General features: G+C 41.1%; 1 protein-coding gene across 1 annotated transcript in view; it reads right to left on the minus strand.

The window, feature by feature from the left end:
- LOC106893685 (MICOS complex subunit Mic19-like) overlaps positions 1 to 2014 on the minus strand; it is a gene marked incomplete at its 5' end in the record, with an annotated part of 96230 nt that extends 94216 nt beyond the window's left edge. Inside the window, 2 exons of the mRNA XM_014951858.1 lie at positions 340 to 423; positions 2000 to 2014. Of these exons, the coding sequence (XP_014807344.1) occupies positions 340 to 423; positions 2000 to 2014 (99 nt within the window). The remainder of the gene's footprint in view (positions 1 to 339; positions 424 to 1999) is intronic.
- Between the last annotated feature and the right edge of the window lie 19901 nt (positions 2015 to 21915).

Here is a 21915-nt window from a genome sequence, read left to right on the forward strand (position 1 = left end):
GTTGCCCTTCTCTGGACCCGCTCCAGCACCTCAATGTCTTTTTTATGGTAGGGGGCCCAAAACTGGACACAGCACTCAAGGTTTATGCAATTACTGTGCCATAAAATCTCATTGCAAATGTGAGAACTTAGGAAAGAAAACAATATCCTCAACACTAAAGCCTCCGTCTTGCCAATATTCAGCCAGAAACAGCAGCAAAAAAAAACCCCAACTCTCTGGCCATAGTTTTAATCTTTATCTCCTTAGAAAAGGCATCTTGTTTAACGGTAAAACACAAGCAGAAAGTGAGTAGCTGGAAGGAAGAGAGAATTCTTCGTTAAAAAGGGAAAGGCGACTTACCCTCTCCTCCAGCCGAGCCAGCTGCTCTTTGTAGTAGGCATCGTGCTTCTTCAGCTCCCTGTCTTTCTCTTCCAGCTGCTTGGCCTAAAAAAAGAAAAGAGGAAAATAAAACCGGATCAAGAGGGAGCATCACTTGCAAAGCACAACATCCACTATAAACTGTAGCATTAAGGAATACCCAGCAACTGAAAACTGCGGTCAATTAGTACATTAATAAGATGGTGATTGGGGCATTGAAAACGGAAAGAGATTGTCTATTGTCCTGGGTGAGTTGTTTTTTTTTCCTTCCCTCCTCAACAGCTGGGCCATATTTTGTCCAAATGTGTCGTGTATCTGGAAACGTCACAAAGATGGATCCAAGCACGCCCTGCTGAGATTAATTCTTTTATTTATTTATTTTTTTAAAATCAACTTTGCAGATCACTCTTGAACTTTGGGAAACTTGCTTAAGCTACTGAACAGAATATATGCAGAATATTCAACTTTATTTGTCAACTGTTCCTAAGAGGATATTTTGATGTGAGAAAAGCTGAACGGGCATCGATACATTTGTAGGCAGTGGCAGAAAGAATTCTTTTGAAGTAGCTGGTTTTTTTTTCTTCTCTGAAACCCCAGTTCAAGAATGTATTTAGCATGTGCTTCATTCTATACACGTGAATATTTGGAAAGAGCCAAATTCTTACGTATTTGCAAAAGCAGACCTAAAAAGTACAACTAAAACTCTGCCGTCCTCTTCAATTAGTAATTATTCACCTGGAAACCCCTAGATGGGTTGAAGTAACTAAGATGGAAACTCCTAGATGGGTTGAATCCAACTCAACAAGCTGAAACCCTTCGCTGTGGGATCACTCCCATGCCCAGTAACTTAAAATAATACAGAAGAATTTTGAACATCTGTCTTTTGGATACTAATTCGAGTATTCATTTAAGAGACACTGCTTCCAGCGCTACTGAGCAAGCTGACTTTTTTTTTTGGCTTATCATCTGTAGTACATTCGAATATGTAGTACTAAGGGGACTCATGAAGAATTCAAAACCACATTAAAAAAGCACACAAGCACACAGAATACATACAAAACTACAAGTCCTCCAGAGGAAATAGGAGACAAGTGATTTTTAACAAGCTATGGAGGATTTAATGCCTAAATTATCAGCGCGGATTCATTCCAGGCTTATAATTTTTTAATAATAAAATCCCTTCGGTGACTAATCATTAACTATCAGGGGTCATTACCACAATGGTCTATTCAACACCAGTCAACACCCAGGTACTGATACTACGAAGCCAATTGCAAAAAGTTCCTATTTTAGCAGCATCACAGAAAACGATAAACTTTTGTACTCTTACTAATTAAGATGAAACCTCCAGGTCATGGTCTTTAGAAGCATGTCAGAAAACTTACACCATATGTATATTGTGCTATACGTGTTCTTTAGACACAATCTTTGTCAAGATTTGCACTTTTTTTTTGTTGTAGACAGAAAAAAATAAAGAAAAACAAACCAGTATGTATATTGTGCTATACATGTTCTTTAGACACGATCTTTGTCAAGATTTGCACTTTTTTTTGTTCTAGACAGAAAAAAATAAAGAAAAACAAACCAAAATAAAATAAAATAAAAACTTTGGCTTTTTGGTTGCTCCTAACTTAATACTTACCTTTGTTTCTATATCCTGAAGCATGTAAAACAAAAATAATCAAGAAGTCAAATTCAATTCACCATATAATGATGAGGAGAAAGGACGCACTTCAGGCATATCTGTAATTTAGAACAATGCAGGAAACTAGTTGAAAGTTGTGGGGTTTTTTCATGAATCTCCACCATGAATATCCCTGCTCTACACGGCCAAATTTTAATTCTACTTGGATGAAGCAAACCTTGCCTTCTGCCAACCACCTCCTCTTCAGCATAGCACCATGGAGCACATTCCACAGCCCTGTCCGCCCCCATTAAATCACCCTTTATTCACTCCAGAAAACTAATTACAGGTTTTTTCCAAAGCTGATTACAGTAAATATTTTAAAGCCTAACTACCATGCTTTGTATTGATCATGGGTTTGCTTTTTCTAGGTAATTCCTGTATCACCTCTCAAAAACCTGTCTCTTGCCATGGTTATAGAAAAAGCTGAAAATTCATTGCAGGTTGTGGCTCCCCAAACCATCCTCTTCCAAATACCTGATACTTCAAGGCATTATCACAGATACCCATAAACTAATATTTTATGTGTAACCACCTCGTGATGCTGGAAATATTTACGAACTCAAGAACATTCCTTTCGTGCAAGTGGTGTTAAATAGGCCAGTGACGAAGAAAATATAAAATTAATGTTCCATAACGCTCATGAGAACTCGGTAAAGTTTTAGTTCTAACAACTCAATTGTGATTCACATGATTCTATCGATGACCTGAAACCAGGCAGCAAATCTGACTCTGGAAAGTCAGTAAGATATAATAAAACCCACATGAGAGCATCAGGACTTAATTCTCTTGCCTCGTTTCTGACGATTCACAAGGGCAGAAATTTGCAGGGTGTGAAAAACACAACAAGGTCAAGGGGACACTAAGGGTGGAGGAGATGGAACCCAGCTTCTCCTCCAGGTCGAGCTGATCACGTCCCATGGGTTCTCTCCATCACACAGAATTAAACATTAGCAGGAGATGAGCTGATCCTTCCTCTCTGAGATAAAAATGAGGAGTGAAAGGAAAGCCAACCTTCACAATTGCCGCAAACCATTTTAGGAAGATGACAAATCTCCCGTGGTTCAACCCAAAACCAACTCATACAATGATATAAAACCACCAATGTTGTTTAACACTATGCACAGCTGAAGACCGCACAACGCTAGAGCTGTATTTCCAATTCATAGAAAAACTTGCTGCTCTTCTGCATTGATTTTGTATCTTTTATAAACACAAAATCAAGTTTTATCCATGTTATGTGGCTATAGTAATATATGTGGCTATTGCTATAGCCACAGATATAGCTGCATTGCTATTTTCAGCTCAATTTCCACTTATTACAGTGCTGAGGGATTTAAGACCCATGCACCTTAAAAAATTACATCACACTGGCTCCATCCACATTAACTACAGTTTAATAATCAAATAATGTGGTTCCTACTGTTGTTTTTCATTTCAAAAATTGACCAGGACACATTGACATCTAGTCTATATAAAAATAAATAAGATATGGACATCTGGCTTCTTCTTTTTTTCATTACAGGTCAATTAGAGCTGGCTTAGATGTGAGCTCTGAAAGAGTTTGGAAACTTTTAACCAGATAAAGATAAACTCTCAGTGACCAATGTCAAGGAAAATAATAATATTCCTAGAAAAGTACCCCCAAAAAACCTTAGTAGGACATCACATCTTGCCCAGAATTAGTCACAAAACAGAAATATAGAGCGTGGAAGACAAAAAAGCTGAACAAGAAGAATTACCTAAAAGCTTCCATATTACCTATTATATTGTTCAGAATATGTCTATAACAGTGAAAATATTAAAATAAATAAATGACAACCTCAAAGCTACTAGAATGTTGATTTTTACTAAATTAGCATGAGATAGTCTCGGTAGTTAAATGTGCTTCAGCTCTTTACACTATAGACTACAGTCACAGAATCACAGAATGAAGTCAAACTATATGTGTTTAGATCATTTAAAACACTGCAGCTGCAAGTCATACACCCATTACTGTCCTGTTTTACAGGCCAGCATGAATAAAGCAAGAAATGTTAAAATCCTGGATTAAACAGAATTCATACTTCTACAAAAAATCAAGAACAGACTGGTAACAATTATAATTAGATTAGAAAATATTGCTTTTGAGATTCACACCTACCAATCTGCAATTGTACCTCGCACAAATACAATTGTGTTGACAAAACTTTCCACAGCACCCACACGTGTCCCTGAGTTTCAATTCTTATAATTTGTGCCTTGCTGGCTGATCAAATACCATTCAAAAAAGAGAAATGGATTTGTTTAATGGCATCCAATCGCCGAATTTATACAGATTAAAGACAATAAGAGCAGGGGGATGCAAACTTCATTTCTTCCAAGGATTTCCAATTTCTTCCAATGCATTTTTTTTTGCCCTGGAAAGTTTGTCAGCTTTTTGGGTTGTTTTTGGGTTTGGTTACCTGTTCCTCATGATAATTAGTGATCAAAACAGCTGGAATTTATTACGCTAAAGAGATGGGGGCCAAGCAGAGAATTATAGTCACGCTGCTTATTGCCCTGACATATCAATATTATCAATTACATCACTGATAAAACAGAAATACTAGATTATAAGAACACTAAATGATACATTTATTCAAAGGTTTGGATATAAATTCTGAAAGTAACCGAAAGATTTGGTAGGCCATTAAGAAATTTGGAAAGAAAAAGTTGTCTTCTGTACAGCTATCACCACTGGCATTTGTACAGCATCGGAGACACAGCAAAGTTTTTTTTTTAAAAATGAAATTATTTATTTATACAGAGACAATATAAATATGCCAAGAGAAGAGAATTCACTGCAGAAATAAAAAACCTGTAAGGTAATATTATATTTATGGGGCCGCAGCAACATGATCCCAGTGAATATCAATTAGCCGTAACAAAATAATTAACAGTAGCCATGTATTCAATTAGCTGAATGCTGCACTTTAGTTGTAAATGAGATATTGGAACAGGTTCATTGCTTCTCCACAAAGTAACTCTAATAAACAAAGCGTTTGCCAGGGTGTTATTTAGAACACAGCTTCAGAAGGTCACCTTTGAGAGGCGACCCCTCTTCCCAAGACTACCCAAAATTAAAATCTAAAAATAGATCACTAATATTAAATAGGGGCTCTTCAGAAGCGCGAGGAAGTTGGACCAAGATTTAAAGACCAACCTGAGTTACAGTTTCAGAAGTAGTGCCTGGATTTAGCACAGCCCTGGTGTGAGTTTCCATCATGGGAGAAACGGATGTCTCCAAAAAATGCCTCCTCCACGGCTGTGGGGACACTTGGAGAGCAGTCCTTGAGGAACCCAAACCCTTCTCATGCTGGATACAAGAGATACACCCTAGTTTTGTCCTTTGTAAGGTCAAACAGAGCAAATAAGCAGCCAGCTGAAAATGTATGTCTCGTAATTATCTTTAGAAAAACAAATAAAGGAATCCAGTTTGCTGGATACAGCAAAGTTTGAGATGTGTGCAGTCTATAATTGCTGCTCTTTAAGGAGTTGCTGGGGATAAACCATTATTGGGTAGTTTGGGAGAATCACAGAATGGTTTGGGTTGGAAGGGACCTTGAAGATCATCAAATTACATCCCCCTGCCCTGGGCAGGGACATCTCCCACCAGACCAGGTTGCTCCAAGCCCCCTCCAACCTGACCTTGAACACCTCCAGGGATGGGGCAGCCACAGCTTCTCTGGGCAACCTGGGCCAGGCTCTCACCACCCTCACAGCAAAGAAGTTCTTTCTAATAACTCATCTGAATCTCCCCTCAGTTTAAAACCAGTACCCAATCTCATAAAAAAAGACCTTTCACCAGTGCATTGCTGGAGATTCACCGGTTGTTTTCCAACTCGAGGTTTGCTGGATGAGGGTATCTGTAGGTGTGAATTCATGTGCTCGTTGACACTAACGTCCCTCAGGTACAGACTATGACTGTCACCTTGTGAAACAGTTATTGAGGTTTTGACGTCCACTAAATTGCTCTGCCCAGAAACCCTTCTGCAGTGGACTTCATTCACTCATCATGTAGAGTCCCATGCATTCATGTTTGCATGGAGATAAAATTGAAGATGAGAAAGGTTTGTAATTCCTGTAGATTATGAGGGTCAGCAAAACTACAGTCTTCACTCACCGAATACAGTGTTCCAATAGAAATGATTCTCAGTTTCCCCCATTTAATACATATTGGATTGCAACAGTTTTCAATTTTAACCACCTATTTCAACATAGACACACAAACCATTCTGAGTGGGCAACAGAAGCAACATGGATATTCTTAACCACAGAATCACAGAATATGGGGTTGGAAGGGACCTCTGGAGATCATCTAGTCCAACCCCCTGCCAAAGCAGGTCCACCCACAGCAGGTTGCACAGGAACATGTCCAGGTGGGTTTTGAATGTCCCCAGAGAAGGAGACTCCACCACCTCCCTGGGCAGCCTGTTCCAGGGCTCTGCCACCCTCACAGGAAAGAAGTTCCTCCTCATGTTGAGATGGAACTTCTTATATTCAAGTTTGTGCCATTTCCTCTTGTCCTCTCCCTGGGCACCACTGAGAAAAGACTGTCCCCATCCTCCTGACATCCATCCTTTAAGTATTTATAGGTGTTGATCAGATCCCCAACATATACCTCTTCCTTCTCCCCCCAGATCACTTCTTTGAAGCTAACCAAAGCCATCCCTCACCACAAAAACTGATCCAGACACATCACTTAAAAAAAAACGGTTAACTTCCTGTCTCTACCTGTTAAAGGTAGAGAATAGTTATGAATTAGAAACGGCAGCAACAATAATGCATCACAAAACATATTCTTTGACAACTGTAATTAAAACAAGCTTTTGTAATTACTAGTAAACGTGCTACAGTACATTTTCTAAAAATAATGAAGTCCTAAAAGAATGAGTAGTGAGGATAAAAAAGATCACGTTGAGAGGAAGCTAATGAAGAAAATTAAAAAATTGAATTTATGAACAAGTTAGGATGTAGTCTACAGACAACATGTGACATTAAGCTTCATTTATTAAATCTAGTTATAGACCAAAGGAGAAAAAAACAAAATGTACACTGTGTGAAACAAAATAGTTACAGATTTCTGTTTCCAGTGTAAGCCACAGGAACAGGCAACTGAAATCCAGAGGCACGTTACTATCCATTAAGCCAAAAGTTTGTTAATGTTTTTGTCCCAACAAGAAGAGTTTCTATCAGCACATTAGAAGTAAAAAGCAGAAGAAGGAAGATGTGGGACACCTGCTGAAGGAGGTGGATGATCTAGGGAGAGCAGACACATGCAGTTGAGGTACCCAAAGGGACCTCAGGAGGTCATGTAGTTCCTGCTCGAAACAAAGCCGACTAAGAGGCCAGACCTGATATCTCAAGGCTGTATCCAGTTGGGTTTTGAAAACCTAGGAGCATGGAGACTGACCAACCTCTACCATGCCTTCTTCACCAGCAAGGTCTCCCAGACTCCATGTGTAGAGGCAGGGTTCAAGGAGAAGTAGTAACAGCAGTAGATAAGTACTGAGTAACCAAACGCTTGGGAGGACTCTGGGTTCTTCCCAGCCTCAACTATTTTACCTGAAGCTGGTGAGGGGTCTGGAGCACAAGTCTTGCAAGGAGCAGCTGAGGGAACTGGGGGTGTTCAGCCTGGAGAAAAGGAGGCTGAGGGAAGACCTTCTCGCTCTCTCCAACTCCCCGAAAGGAGGGTGTAGTGGGCTGGGGCTCCGTCTCTTCTCCCAAGGAACAGAGAATAGGAAGAAGAAATGGCCTCAAAGGATGGATATTAGGAAAAAATTCTCCACGGAAAGGGTTGTCAAGCCTTGGAACAGGCTACCCAGGAAAGTGGTGGAGTCACCATCCCTGGAGGTATTTAAAAGATGGGTAGATGTGGTGGTCATGGTGAGTGGTGGAATTGGCAGTGTTAGGTTAATGGTTGGACTTGATGATCTCAAAGGTCTATTCCAACCGAAATGATTCTATGATTCTATTTAATGATAGGGCAGGATGATCACACAGTTCTACCAAGATACTATGAAATGAGCAACGTGAGTACTAAGAAAAAGCTGCCCCTTGTCACCAAACTCTGCTCCTCACTGGGCGAACCATCCGGTTTGTTCAGTTTGAAACCAACAGATTCGGAAGATTTTATTTTCTCGACAATAAAAATTAAAATACATTCATGACTATAATATTCATTAGCAAAATGCAGTCCAACAAGATCAAACATTTTAAAGACTATCTGTTCTGCTGCCAGGTATTTGTAACGATTCAAATAATGTCTATAACCATTTCTGACAGCTTCTGATGCTTCACTCATATGTCAAATATGTACAGTTTACCACCAATCTTCAAGAAGCAGTCATAGACTGCTCCGTAGGAGCCCAACTGCATTTCTCTCTATAAAAATGAAGCAAGAGAACTATTATCCTGTAAAATTCCAGAAAAACAACTGCCAGTAAACAGATTTAGGATTACGTTCTACTTCCAGCTTTGTTGCTATTCCGTTATTACAGTAAGTCATAAATATTTTTGTCCTTTTCCACTGTGTTCAGAATTGATCTAATGATGATTTTGCAGAAGTACTATGAAATTCCTGGATGACATGAGCAACGGAAAGATAAAGAGAAGGTATTAGTAAGCACTGCGAGCCAATATTTGATGTGCTTGAAAAACAATACATCACATCAAACAAAGGCAAACATAAGAAACTACCAACCTTCCAGAAGGTGTTTTCATTCCAGATTACCACTGATGTCCATAAACAAGTCAGTAAGAAGAAACGTGCACCTCATCTGCCTAATACCTAAATATTCAGACTAGAGAAAATGTTGAAATCCTCTAAGCTTTCCATTTGCAACTTTTATTCTCGCTTCAGGAACCCAGCATCGTTTGTGAACACTTTCATACTGTATTATTATACTTTCAGAAGCCACAGCTTATTTCTTTTGCCTTGCCTTGAAGGTTGAGCAGACTGAAGGTAAACAGTGAAATAACTCTTACAGATGCTGCAGTAACACAAGCAATGAAAGCTCATTGAACACCTCATTGAAGCCCACTTCAAAGTCAATCGAATCTGAAATCCCATAGAAAACCTACTGTATCCTCCATTTATTGGAGGCCAAGCAGCCTCAGGGACCACACGTTCTCCAATGTTATTTTCCATCCCCGAAGATCCTACTCCTTGTATCAAAACTCGATGTGACTTGATATCATTTCCTTGCAACAGAAGTTCTGTCTTCGGAACAGGCTGCTCAATCTGTTATCCTGGTAAGCAATTTTCACTAAAGGCAACAAAATAATGATGCCCGAGTAGGTAAATCCACTTTTGAATACAAAATAAGACTACATTTATTTCTTCTCAGCTATTCAAGTTATTGATTTCTGCTTAAGAGACAAAATTGAATAACTTGTAACTACATCAGGTGTTTTTCAATTTGAAAGATACATATAAGCAGCACCTTCATTTGTGGATGTTCAGGGAAGGCACTAAAAATATCTTTAAGACAATAAACTCCCCGTATTCTTTTGGAAATTGGATTTTGCAAAATTGAACTCTTCAGTAATAAACAAACCATCAAAACTCATTTGAGAGAGAGTCAATAACGCAGCCATACTGTTTACCATTATTCCACAACAGAGAGATTTGCCTAATCAGCTTGATAATAAAAGAGCTGCAAATAGTAGATAATTTTTAATTAAATTTAAGATAGAAGCTGTAACTCAGAAAGAAACTGATCTTATAAATGAGGCGAATGACTTAACAGTGAAATATTTAGGGTTTCGACCTTAGCGTTGCCAAGGGAGTATCATTTTGGTCAATTTGGGGAATGCTACAGCTTTCACAAAAGACCTTCTCCCATCAAGATACACTAGAAATTCACACAGTAAAGAAAATATTTATAGCTAATTAATATACCATATATATCAAGGCTATACAAAATTTATCCCAATAAGTCATTGCTTTTTAGCTCTTCTGTTTGGTTCTTTGCAGCACTTCGAAAACTCAGTTCAAGCAAATAATAGTTCTTTTCATCGTTTCTCTAAAGCATTTAACTCAATGTGAAAATCCTATATAATAAGAAAAGTTACTGTACCTGTTTCAATAATTAAAATACAAACTAACATCCAGCAAAACTAAAAAGCAAGGCCTTGGGAAAGCGGGGGGAAATGGCAGGAAGCCGGTGTGGGGATACAGCAAGATTTAATGCTCTTTGTATTTTAATTAGCAAATTACAATGCCGGTCTTTCAGAATTTTCTTTAAAGTTTCAGCTATTTATTCTGAAATAAACCCACAAGAGAATTGCTGCCTTGAGGAGAGCACATCTGAAACGAGCGGGCATTGATTTCCGTATTGATTATTGGTGAGCATCTTCCTTTTGTATAATCCTATAACACGTGTCATTGAATTTCTGTGTTCAACTTCCATTCATTGCACTTTTATTTCTCTTCTCATTTGATTGCGGAGTCTCTAGGGCAGAGCCTGGAACTCACTACACATCTGTGCAATGTTTAACATAATTACACTTCAAGCTCTGCTGGCGTTTGTATTATTCTAACAGAAATAAATAAAACTCTTAGCACAGAAAATATATACAAATATATAAAATTGATTGGAAAAGCAGACTTAATACAAGAGAGTAAAGGAGACAAACACTTGATTTTAGTACAGAACATGCTGGAAAAACAAAGGAAAATCATAGAAACACAGAATGATAAAATGGTTAGAGTTGGAAGGGACCTTAAAGATCATCTAGTTCCAACCCCCTGCCCTGGGCAGGGACACCTCCCACCAGAGCAGGTTGCTCCAAGCCCCATCCAGCCTGGCCTTGAACCCCTCCAGGGATGGGGCAGCCACAGCTTCTCTGGGCAACCTGGGCCAGGCTCTCACCACCCTCACAGCAAAGAATTTCTTTCTAGTATCTCATCGAAATCTCCCCTCTTTCAATCTATAACCATTCCCCCTCATCCTTTCGCTCCACTCCCTGACCAAGAGTCCTTTTCCATCTCTCCTGTAGCCCTTTCAGGGACTGGAAGGGTGTTGTAAGGTCTCCCCGGAGCCTTCTCTTCTCCAGGCTGAACAACCCCAACTCTCTCAGCCTGTCCTCACAACAGAGGTGCGCATCCCTCTGCTCATCCTCATGGCCCTCCGCTGGACCCGTTCCAACAGGTCCATGTCCTTCCTGTGTTGAGGACTCCAGAGCTGGACACAGGACTCCAGGTGGGGTCTCACGAGAGCAGAAGGGTAGAATTGCCTCCCTTGCCCTGCTGGCCACGCTGCTGGGGATGCAGCCCAGGATGTGGTTGGCTTTCTGGGCTGCCAGCGCACGTTGCCAGCTCACATGGAGCTTCACATCCACCAAGTGCTTTTCCTCAGGGCTGCTCTCCAGCCACTCTCCACCCAACCTGTATTTCTGCCCGGGATTGCCATCACTGTGCCCATGATTGCCATGAAAATAATTAATAGGGTTTTTTAAGTCCACCCAACCTGTATTTCTGCCCGGAATTGCCACCATTGTGCCCATGACTGCCATGAAAATAATTAATAGGGTTTTTTAAAGCCCTGCCCGGTTCAGATGGTCCCAAATGACTAGCACACTCACACACAAAGCAACCGACAAAACCCCAACATACAAATATCAATTAATAATTGCAGTCAGGAAATATATTTAAGAGAGGGCCTGATGCTAATATTTCCGTTCCTTACTCTTGACATCCCTGTCATGTAAAACTGTTGACAGAACATTTAGAGTGATGAACATAGCAGGGCAGAGACTAGTTGTTACTAAAACATGGTTCTACATCTTACTATGATTTTTTTCTTGCCCTAAAAAAGACTAAAACAGTTGTCTAACGGGATTTTCAAAAATAATTCAACAATATCTTACACAAAGAAAAATGAAAAGCAAATAATCATGAATTCCGATGAAATGCTCAAAGGTTTAATAAAAATTACTGGATAGAAATGGCCAAAAAGATCAAATCAGAGATTATGTGGCCAATGCTTCGTGTTTCAGTTTATAATTTAGATATAACTTCATCTAGAAAAAGAGAGGTGTTGAGATGATTGCAACTGGAGATCACCTTAATTCATGAAGACCATGTAGAACATGGGGGACATGGTTTAGTGATGGTTTTTTTGTCAGAGTTAGGTTGATGGTTGGACTAGATGATCTTGAAGGTCCCTTCCAACCTAGATGATTCTTTGATTCTATGATTCTAACCTGACAAGAAGCTATTTAAGGTCCAAGGATCAGGCAGCCTGAGGACAGGCAGGATCCGTGAGGATGAGTGGAAAATGATACAAGTTGGAAGCAAAAGCCCACACCAGCCACGTGAAGCATTTTTATTCTGTTTGTAAAGCCCCAAAGAAAGACTTCAGTATTCCTGCAGGCATGTCAATAAAAACTTGTCCCATGTGTAAAAACAGCTGAGTAAAAACAGAAAGAGATTTATGAAGAAAAGGGGAGAGGATGGCATCACACCAAGATGCTGTTACTTGACATAGACTGAAAAAAAACCAACCCAGACCCTCCCAGAGCTCTGGTCACTACAGCAAAAAGCTTCTGAGAAGAAAGAACCTGGAGATAAAGACCAAAGCCATCAGAAGTTCTCTCTGTACGTACATGATAAAGGTATACAAAATAATTAAATGTTCAGAGAAGGTGAGTCAGGCTCTCTCTCTTATTTACTCCTTCTCATAACACAAGACCGAGGAGATATTCAGTGAACAGTGAAATTGAAAAGCAACAAATTTGAAACCAATTAAATGCATAATTAACCTGCAGAACTCATTGCCACAAGTTATCAGTGAAGCCAATCGCTTAGCAAAATCCAAAAAAAGTTTAGATGTTTGTATTAGCTCTGAAAACATCCGTAGTTATACCTGTAAGGAAGCTGGGACTCTGGATTCCTCTGAGGGCTCTAAACCTCATCATTTTGACACCAATCAAAAATAATGAATTTTTTAAGAGATTAGAAGGCAACTTCCTGTCCTTTTTGTGCCACCTGTATGTTACAAAGTGCCTCCAGAGAACTACTCTGCTTCTTTATGGTGCATGACAAAAAAGCCATTATTTAAATCAAAAATTTCAGCCACTTTCAGTCAGCTGCTGTGATGCTGAATTTACATAACCAAGAAATTCAAAAAGCCATAAATAAACCTTGTCTACTTTTTTCCTTCCACAATCCAGATGACAATTTAGATAGGGATGACAGAGATCCATACAGAAAGCTTCAAGAAGTCTTCTTGCAGAATTGCCTCTCATCTGCGTGTTGGTAACAGCTACACAGTGTAAGGAACTGATGTTAAATGAAACTAAAGGTACAAAACAAAACAAAATACCAAATCAGCAGAGGAAAAAAAAAAAGAAAAACAAAAACAAACAACAGAGAACAAGTAAATTTAAATACTGCTGAGACAGAAACCAGAATGCCAAACTGGTTCAAATGATTTGTGCAGAAAGAAAGACTGCAGAGTTTCTCCGCTCAGCGAATTTCCTACCATTAGCCTTATTGTTCTTAAGACAGAGAAATCCAGGCAGCAAAAAGCACAATTTTCCAGCCTGGAGAAGAGAAAAAGTGCTGAGAAGCACATTGAAGATGAGGACAGCGAAGTCACGCTCTGGGTTTACCGAAGAAAACCAATGCCAATGGTTCCTCCAGCCTCCTCCTTCCCACTTCTGCTCTCCTCCTTCTTCTCTTCACCTTCCCAAACACAGAATCACAGAATCACAGAATTGTGGTGGTTGGAAGGGACCTCAGAGATCATCGAGTCCAACCACAAAAAAAACCAAAAAAACAAAAAAAAACCAAAACCCACACCACCCACCACCTAAACACACAACAACCACCAAACCAAAAAACCATCACTCACCCACTCAGCAACCCACGACAAACCAATAATCTTGGGCACTAGAGCATGCCCTGAAGAAACATGTCTACACGTTTCTTAAATACCTCCAGGGATGGTGACTCCACCACCTCCCTGGGCAGCCCATTCCAATGCCTGATAACCCTTTCAGTAAAGAAATGTTTCCTAATATCTAACCTGAACTTCCCCTGGTGTAACTTGAAGCCATTGCCCCTTGTCCTGACATCTGTAACTTGGGAGAAGAGACGAACCCCCACCTCTACACCCTCCTTTCAGGTACTTGTACAGAGCTATAAGGTCGTCCCTCAGTCTCCTCTTCCCCAGACTGAACAACCCCAGCTCCCTCAGCCTCTCCTCGTAAGACTTGTGCTCCAGACCCCTCACCAGCTTCATTGCCCTTCTCTGGACCCGCTCCAGCACCTCAATGTCCCTCTTGTGGTAGGGGGCCCAAAACTGGACACAGTACTCGAGGTGGGGTCTCACCAGTGCCGAGTACAGGGGGACAATCACCTCTCGGGCCCTACTCGCCACACTGGTCCTGATACAGGCCAGGATGCTGGTGGCCTTCTTGGCCACCTGGGCACACTGCTGGCTCATGTTCAGCCGACAGTCGACCAACACCCCCAGGTGTTGGTCCACACACATAAAACCAGCAAAATTCTCCCAGCTATTACTTACACTCTGCTTCAAACTGCAGCTGCTTAAATAACTATCAAGGGTGAGTATAAATTAGGAGACTGTAATTTCAATCTAAATAGTAAGAAGTCAATCACTTGAAAAATCAAATATTAACATTCTAAGGGCTGGGTAGAAATGGAGGAGAACCTCCCACTACGATCCACCACCAGAGAAACTATTAATTACCGTGTTGGTTTTTCTTATTGTTTATTGCTGCTTCGCAAAGAGAGCAGCCCAACCGGAGACATCGATCAGGATTCAGCTCTGTTCAGCGCCGCACAAATGCAATGTGGACAATTAGCTGAAGGAAGAACACCTGTGAGATTTAATCTAATATATATCCCAGAGATAAGAAGGTAAGAAAAAGACCACAGGCATCAATTAACATCCAATAAGCCATATTTCAAACATTTTTCCACTCCCCTGTTAATGAAGCCCAACACAGTGCCCATGCTGCCCCTTCTGAGGTTCTATAAGGCCAAGTGCCAGGTTCTGCACTTGGGTCACACCAACCCCATGGACACTAAAGGCCTGGGGAAGAGTGGCTGGAGCTGCCTGGGGGTGCTGGGCAACAATATGTTGGTTGACATATTCACAGGGCACAGTATGAGCCAGCAGTGTGCCCAGGTGGCCAAGAAGGCCACCAGCATCCTGGCCTGTGTCAGGAACAGTGTGACCAGCAGAACTGGGGCAGTGACTGTCCCCCTCCTGTACTGGGCACTGGTGAGGCCCCACCTCGAGTGCTGGGTCCAATTTTGGGCCCCTTCACGACAGGAAAGACGTTGAGGTGCTGGAGCGGGTCCAGAGAAGGGCAACGGAGCTGGTGAGGGGTCTGGAGCACAAGTCTTGTGAGAAGCGGCTGAGGGAGCTGGGGGTGTTCAGCCTGGAGAAAAGGAGGCTGAGGGGAGACCTTCTCGCTCTCTCCAACTCCCTGAAAGGAGGGTGTAGCCAGGGGGGGTCAGTCTCTTCTCCCAAGGAACAGGTGATAGGACAAGAGGAAATGGCCTCAAGTTGCACCAGGGGAGGTTTAGGATGGATATTAGGAAAAAATTCTCCCCCTAAAGGGTTGTCAAGCATTGGAAGAGGCTGCCCAGGGCAGTGGAGGAGCCACCATCCCTGATTGTATTTAAAAGCCGGGCAGATGTGGTGCTGAGGGACATGGCTTAGTGGTGGACTTGGCAATGTTAGACTGAGGGTTGGACTTGATGATCTTAAAGGTCTCTGAGGGTTGGACATGATGATCTTAAAGGTCTCTTCCAACCTAGACCATCCTGTGGTTCTAAAATGGAGCAAGCCCAGTCCTGGGCTGCAGGAGCACGGTTGTGCCCTCTGTTCAACCGCTTGTGCAACCTCAAAAAAGACTCTTTCATTTCTCTTTCCCTCCTGCAGGCTGCCGGTGATGTTTGCTGAGTGCTGTCTGTACGGCGCTTGCAGAATCTACAATCCATATATTTTATAAAGGAATACTATTATTTTAACATGACCATTTTATGTTGTGGGTGAGAAAGTCTGGAAGCGAAAGCAAGCACTTCAAACTGCTGTAGAGGAAAGTGGTTTCATCCCAGTCAATAGAACGCTTCAGGAAAATATAAGCTGCCGAGTACTTTTATAATAATGGGGGGAAAAAACCCAAAAGCCATCCTTTTACATTTTGGGAGTTGCTAAAACATGTCAATTTTACACAATCCTTTGTGTACTGCCCAAACGTTTTGAGTGCTAGAAAGCAAAGCTCTTCTCTGAATTCGTGAAGTGTTTCTTTTTTACTACTTGCTTAAACCTTATTTGCCACGTGATAGAGACTGTTCCAGCCCAGAGTCAGAATTAGAGCTTAATTTCCTAGACGTGGAGAGAGACAGACCAACTGCTCGCAGAAGTCACGTCGCTGCGATTTGCACAAAATTGAGAACAGCAAAGAATTCTTCCAAATCAGATTAATTCAGCAACGGTAAAAAAGTTACAACTTTTCCCCGTCCACAAAGAGGAATCAAAAAAAAAAAAGTGATTCTGCAGAACAAAACATGACCAACCCGATCATAAATAGGTAAAAAGATGGAATAAAATGTTTATTCATAGAATCATAGAATCATTGAGGTTGGAAGAGACCCTTGGGATCATCGAGTCCAACCATCTACCCTCCTCTACAAAGTCCTCCCCTACCCCATGTCCCTTAGCACTGCATCTAACCGGCCCTTAAACACAGCCAGGGATGGTGCCTCCCCCACCTCCCTGGGCAGCCTGTTCCAATGCCCGACCACTCTCTCTGTGAAAAATTCCTTCCTAATGTTCAATCTAAACCCACCCTGTTGGAGCTTGAAGCCGTTTCCTCTTGTTCTATTGTTAATTACCTGTGAGAAGAGACCAGCACCAACCTCTCTACAGTGTCCTTTCAAGTAGTTGTAGAGGGTGATGAGGTCTCCCCTCAGCCTCCTCTTCCTCATACTAAACAGCCCCAGCTCCTTCAGCCGCTCTTCATATGATTTGTCTTCCAGGCCCTTCACTAGTTTCGTTGCCCTCCTCTGCACTCGCTCCAGCACCTCGAGATCTCTCTTGTATTGAGGTGCCCAGAACTGGACACAATACTCGAGGTGTGGCCTCACCAGTGCCGAGTACAGGGGCACAATCACCTCCCTACTTCTGCTGGTCACACTATTTCTAATATCATCATCATTTCATCTCATAACGCAGGGTACATGACACCCTGTTGAGGTTTCAGGTTATTAAACAACTTATGGCTCTGCAATAAAATGAGAAGAAAAACTGAACTAGGGGATTGGAGGACCTTCCTTTGTCTTCCAAGTGCCTGGTGTCAGATATGGGGCTTGGAGCAACCTGGTCTGGTGGGAGGTGTCCCTGCCCAGGGCAGGGGGGTTGGAACTCAATGATCTTTAAGGTCCCCTCCAACTCCAACCATTCTATGATTCTATGAAATGCAGAAGTCGTGGTGACACATTTGACTGGAACATTTACTGAAATTGTCAGGAAAGGAATGAACTCCCATTTTATCCACATCCTCCCTCTCCCCCCCCACCCCGCCCATGTCTTGTGAATTTTAAGGCAAGCCAGCTTTCAGGGACAAAGAGCAGAAAATAAATAAATAAATGATGTTCTATGCATTCTTCTCAGAATATAATTTTAATTCCTCTTAATTCATGAGTGCAAGTATCTAAAGCCACTCTAAGAGATTCTCCTTTTTTATAATTTTGGGTGTAGAGGAGCAACACATCCAACATAGTTTAAGAGATTTCAAAAGCAAATTTGAAAAGAAGAAAAACATTATTGCACTGCAGAAAACAAGAAATAATATATATCATATTTAGATATATATATATATTTTTTACATTTCATTATCTTGCTACTAACTGCAAGATATCACATCTATCTGCAAGATAATACAGCTGTTCAAGCTGACCTGATGTTCTACCTTTATTTAACACTGATACACATGCCCAGGGATGGAGAGGGCAAAGAACTGAATTTCCAACAGAAATCAATTTTTTCTTATAACAGACCTCATTCATGTAGCAATCTCTGACTACTCAAAAGTACATAAAACTTATTGATATGTGAGAAAATGCTCATAGACATCTTCTGGTACATTTATTACAAGCTACTATGATCCTGCTAAATTTCAACGACTTAAGGAGATGAGGTTCAGTTAGTTATCGAGTGAGACAGAACAGTGAAGTCCACGTTGACCACGGCAGCAACTGTTAGGGTTTAAGTTGACTTAGTACTGAATCAGTGCTTCAATAATGTGCTAAGGAAATGCAAGAATGTTTTCAAATGGGACATAACACCAGTGTCCTAACCATCTCAGAAAAATGTTGTGTAAAAACTGGGCTTCCCCATTCATAGAATCATAGAATGGTTTGGATTGGAAGCGACCTTGAAGATCATTGAGTTCCAAGCACCTGCCATGGGCAGGGACACCTCCCACCAGACCAGGTTGCTCCAAGCTCCATCCAACCTGGCCTTGAACACCTCCAGGGATGGGGCAGCCACAGCTTCTCTGGGCAACCTGGGCCAGGCTCTCACCACCCTCAGAAAGAAAAATTTTTCCTAATATCTAATCCCTCATCTTATGCCTCCCCTCCGTCATCCAGAGTCCCTCCCCATCTCTCCTGGAGCCCCTTGAGGGACTGGAAGGGGCTCAAAGGTCTCCCTGGAGCCTTCTCTTCTCCAGGCTGAACCCCCCCAACTCTCTCAGCCTGTCCTCCCAGCAGAGGGGCTCCAGCCCTTGGATCATCCCCGTGGCCTCCTCTGGACTCGCTCCAAGAGGTCCATGTCCTTCTTGTTCTTCCCCTAACCCAAGGTCAGCTTTGTTACCTGTGATCTACCTTCCCAAACCAAACAGGCAGCCTCAGGCAATGACTATTTTTGGCATCATTCTTTATGCTATTGAGCACTATTATACATCTGCCACATTCAACTTCCACAACCTCAATTTACAGCTGGAGGAAGCAATATATTTACATGCAGAACTTAAAATGCATTGGGGCACTGAAATCCTGACAAGGTAGCAGTGGTAAAGACCAGTATTTTTTTTTAATGATGAGGAAATAGCCTTGTATCTCCTCTTATTTAACTGGAGTCAATAACAAAAAAGAAAGAGGCCAAAGCAGTTTCAGTTTTCCCTGAAATTTAAGTTGTAAGAGTTTACTATGGTAGAATATACTATTTTTAAGACAAAACTAGGGTGTTTTTTTTTAAATCTGTAACAAAAGACCCAAACACATATGGTCCATGGCCCAGGGCTGCGTCATCAATCAACACTTTAAAAAAACCAAAAAAAACCCAAAAAAACCAACCTAAAATACAAAATTGAGATAAAATAAAAAAAAGAATTATCAGATTGGAATCTGCCTGTTCAAACCAGGTAATGACCTCTGGAATCACTACTAATAATTCTTTTTCACTTTAAGTTGCAGGTTTGTCCTGGCTTTAGGTGGTTCTGCTGCTAGTCTCATCTTTGGTACTTGTGGTCACCACTCCTCCTCCTCCCTTGCACTGACTCCCAAACAGCCCAGCATGCCGTGGCCACCAAGATGGGAATGGGACCACCAGTAAAGTGGTCTCCTCCAGCCTGGACTCCCATGGAATCCCCAGCATCAAAGGACTAATTATCCACACCCCTGACCACCAGCTCATTAGAAGAACAACAGGCTGGATGACATATTTCCAATGGCCCCATAAAAAAGCATTTTCTCCTAAACCACAGATTTGGTCCTGAACGTAGGACTCAGAAAAAGTCCTCAAAAGTGGCTGCTCACTGAAGTTCTGGAGTTTCCTTTGCAAACAGGTCTCACCCCTTAAGAGTTTAACTGCTGCCAAAGGCTATCTTACTCGAAGAACTAGAGCAATATTCGAGACAACATATTTTTTACTCCAAACTAAATATTTTAGTAGCAAACAAGTACATTTTCAAGGAATGTTGGAAGTATTTAACATTCAAAATGCCCAAATTAAAGGAGAGCTAATAGTGTAGCTGCGGGTAAGTGACATAAGAAATGCAAGGAGGGATTTGGACTTCTTAATTACACCAAAACCTACAGCTGGAAAGCAAATATACCTACTTCAGGCACACAGGGGTGGTTTTTTCTGGGCCTCAAGTACTTTATTTCATAGATATTTGCATGTGTATATCTGCATCTTTATGTATGTATATCTCCAAAAAACCCTTCTTCTTCATACCTTGATCTCAAAAATTAAGATGTACGGTGAAGACCCTATATGTTCATTCTCTAAAGGTAAAGTATCAAGAGAAAAGTAAAAGGTTTCCACAAAATACCATGTGAAAAATTTTAATTGACATTTCCACTTGAAGCCTAAAACTTTTTCCATTTTTATCCATTGATATCACATGTGAAACCAGACAAAGCACCAGTAGGGAGGGAAGGGTGTACATAAGTAACGGGGGACAACATTTTCAAAAGGATCAGCATTTTTATGAAAACAATTATCTACAAGTCTACCAGTGAACTTAGCAGGATGAAGACTAGACCTAGATACTTCTGCAGGGGTTTTTTTTTTTTGTTTGTTTTTCATATAACAGGGAGTATCAAAGACACTGAATATTTGACTAATCTTCTCTTTGTTCAGCTCCCCGAAAAAATTTCAAAGCCTTAACACGAGCATTTCCAAACTGTTAAAAAAGTGGCAGCAGTATCTATTTTAAATGCATTTTTTTGCACAACAGAAAAAAAAACCCCAAAATCAGAAGACGGAGAAGGAAAGATCTACCCTAGTAGTTAAAAGGCTCAAAAGGATAATGTAGCTAGAAATAGTATGAAGTAACAGATCAAGGAGTGTAAACACAGGGAGACTCGGTGTCTTTTGAGCTACACAAGAGCAATAGCTTTTATAATCACATTCCCTGAATAGAACTTAGCTTTTCTGTCTAATATTTATGGGAGAAATAATTCTGACAAATATTTTATTCCTCTCTATGCTCATAGACACATACAGGCTTCACAAACAGAAGTGAATGAGTTCCAGACCTGGCTTGGATATAACTGCAGGGGCAGCTATTCTCCTGCTCCGGGCTACCCGAACCTTCTCAGATGTCATTCTCAAATGAAGATTGTGAAAAATTAAGAAGACATAGGAAAATAATATGGAAGTATTTAGTAAGGGCAAAATGGGAAAAACCAGAAGGATCCTGAAGCAAAATGTGGAGGGAGGGCTGATATAAACCTTCCCCTGAAGGAAACAAAAGATCTAAAAGTTTCATGATATGGCTGGGAATGTGGGTGAAGAGGTAGAAGACAGATTCCTCCAAAAGGAATCACAGAATGGTTCGGGTTGGAAGGGACCTTAAAGATCATCTCATTCCAAACCCCCTGCCCTGGGCAGGGACACCTCCCACCAGACCAGGTTTTTCATTGGTTTTAAAAAGAAAGAGGGGAGATTTAGATGAGTCAGGAGTCAGGAGGACGGGGCTGGTCTTTTCTCAATGGTGCCCAGTGACAAGACAAGAGGAAATGGGCACAAACTTCAGTATAAGAAGTTCCACCTAAACATGAGGAGGAACTTCTTTCCTTTGAGGGTGGCAGAGCCCTGGAACAGGACAACATATTTTTTACTCCAAACTAAATATTTTAGTAGCAAACAAGTACATTTTCAAGGAATGTTGGAAGTATTTAACATTCAAAATGCCCAAATTAAAGGAGAGCTAATAGTGTAGCTGCGGGTAAGTGACATAAGAAATGCAAGGAGGGATTTGGACTTCTTAATTACACCAAAACCTACAGCTGGAAAGCAAATATACCTACTTCAGGCACACAGGGGTGGTTTTTTCTGGGCCTCAAGTACTTTATT

This window comes from Calidris pugnax, unplaced genomic scaffold, assembly GCF_001431845.1.
Source record: "Calidris pugnax isolate Ruff unplaced genomic scaffold, ASM143184v1 scaffold158, whole genome shotgun sequence".
NCBI lineage: Eukaryota > Metazoa > Chordata > Aves > Charadriiformes > Scolopacidae > Calidris > Calidris pugnax.